The sequence below is a fragment of the Monoraphidium neglectum genome (assembly GCF_000611645.1).
Source record: "Monoraphidium neglectum strain SAG 48.87 unplaced genomic scaffold scaffold04233, whole genome shotgun sequence".
NCBI lineage: Eukaryota > Viridiplantae > Chlorophyta > Chlorophyceae > Sphaeropleales > Selenastraceae > Monoraphidium > Monoraphidium neglectum.
The window spans coordinates 1-1,511 of record NW_014009396.1 but is presented as its reverse complement, the minus strand read 5'-3'; the positions used below and the strand labels follow the sequence as shown (position 1 = coordinate 1,511).

At 69.2% G+C, this 1,511-nt stretch overlaps 1 protein-coding gene across 1 annotated transcript in view; it reads left to right on the top strand.

The window, feature by feature from the left end:
- Positions 1 to 970, top strand: part of MNEG_14066 (hypothetical protein) — a gene marked incomplete at both ends in the record, with an annotated part of 1,796 nt that extends 826 nt beyond the window's left edge. The window contains 2 exons of the mRNA XM_014037461.1: positions 75 to 502; positions 713 to 970. Of these exons, the coding sequence (XP_013892915.1) occupies positions 75 to 502; positions 713 to 970 (686 nt within the window). The remainder of the gene's footprint in view (positions 1 to 74; positions 503 to 712) is intronic.
- Positions 971 to 1,511: the final 541 nt, after the last annotated feature.

Here is a 1,511-nt window from a genome sequence, read left to right as displayed (position 1 = left end):
CCCCGCCGCAGGCGCGGCAGCGGCAGCGGCGGCGCCTGCGGCGCCCTCGTCCCCGCCCACCTCCCCGACCGCAGCGTCCGCCGCCGCACACTACTCCGGCCGCGCGCCCGGCGCGGCCGCGCTGCACGAGGCCGCGCGCCTGCTGCAGCTACAGCTGCCGCCGCCCGGCGCGAAGGGCGGCATCGGGGCGGCCCCGATAAAGGAGCGGCGCCTGGCTGAGGGGGAGGATGCTTTCAGGTGGGCCGACACGCTGCTGCCGCCTCTGGACGCGGTGCAGCAGCAGCAGCAGCAGCAGCAGCAGCAGCAGCCGCAGCAACAACAACAACAGCCAGGGAGCCCTGCTTTGGCAGGAAAGCAGGGCAGCCTTGATGCTGATAAGCAGCAAGAGCAGCAGGAGCAGCAGCAAAAACAGCAAGTGCAGCAGCCGCCCAAGCTTGGCAGCCCCGGCGCGGCCTCGCAGCCCCCGCGGCGGCGCCACAAAGGCCGCTTCCTGGGGAACGAGGTGGGTCCCCGCCTTTGCACCCGATCAACCATGCGCCACACCAGTGCGACTGCCGTGCTTGTCGGCGCCGTGTCTTGAGCTTCTCCAGGGCTCCCGGCGCCAAAGTTTGGTCGGAGACAACACTGGAGCACTGGAGCCCGCCGTGCCCTTCGCTCCACCGCCAACCGCGGCGCCTCGTTACCCCTCCCCGCCCCCATTTGTCCGATCCAGGTCCTGTTCCTCCCGCCAAACGCCCCTTACGCCGCCCGCTGGCCGATGGAGGGCGGCCGCCTTGCCGGCCTGGCGCAGCGCGGCGGCTGCCGGGAAGCCGGCGGGCAGCTGCCCGACCACTTGATACTTGACGGGCTGGAGGAGGTCTGGCGCTGGGGCCTGTCGCGGCTTGGGCTGGGCCAGAGGCAGTGGGCGAAGATGGAGGCCGTGCTGGTGGTGCCGCGGTCAATGACGGCGCGCGAGGTGCGCAGCGCTTGACTGTGCGCTTGTGCGTGTTTGTTTGGGCGTGTTCTTGTGTGTGCGTATGCGCGCGAGCGAGCGTGGTTGCGTGTGTGTGTGTATCTAATAGAAGGCAGTGGGGGTGCGCACCCCCCCCCCCCAAGTGGGGATGGGGTGTGTGAATTGGTTGAATTGCGTGCGCGGAGGGGGCAGGGGCTAGCCGTTGCCGCTGGGGACCTGGACACAAGCGGCCGAGCTGCACTATGTGCTGCGGCAGCACACACAGCTCAGCCGCGCGTGCCTTTGTACCCAAGATGTGCGGGCCGCCCCTTGCAATGCGCACCCCCCTTGCCGGCCTCCCCCCCTTCCACTCCAACCACCACCAACCGTCGCCGCCGCCAGCAGCTGCTGCCCTGCCAACCAGCCCCAGAAACTGCACAAAGTCCAAAAGCGCCCTCCTCCACACACGCACACGCACGCGCATGCGCATGCGCGCGCACGCACACGCGCACACACACGCACGCACGCACACACACACACACACACACACACACACACACACACACACACACACACACAC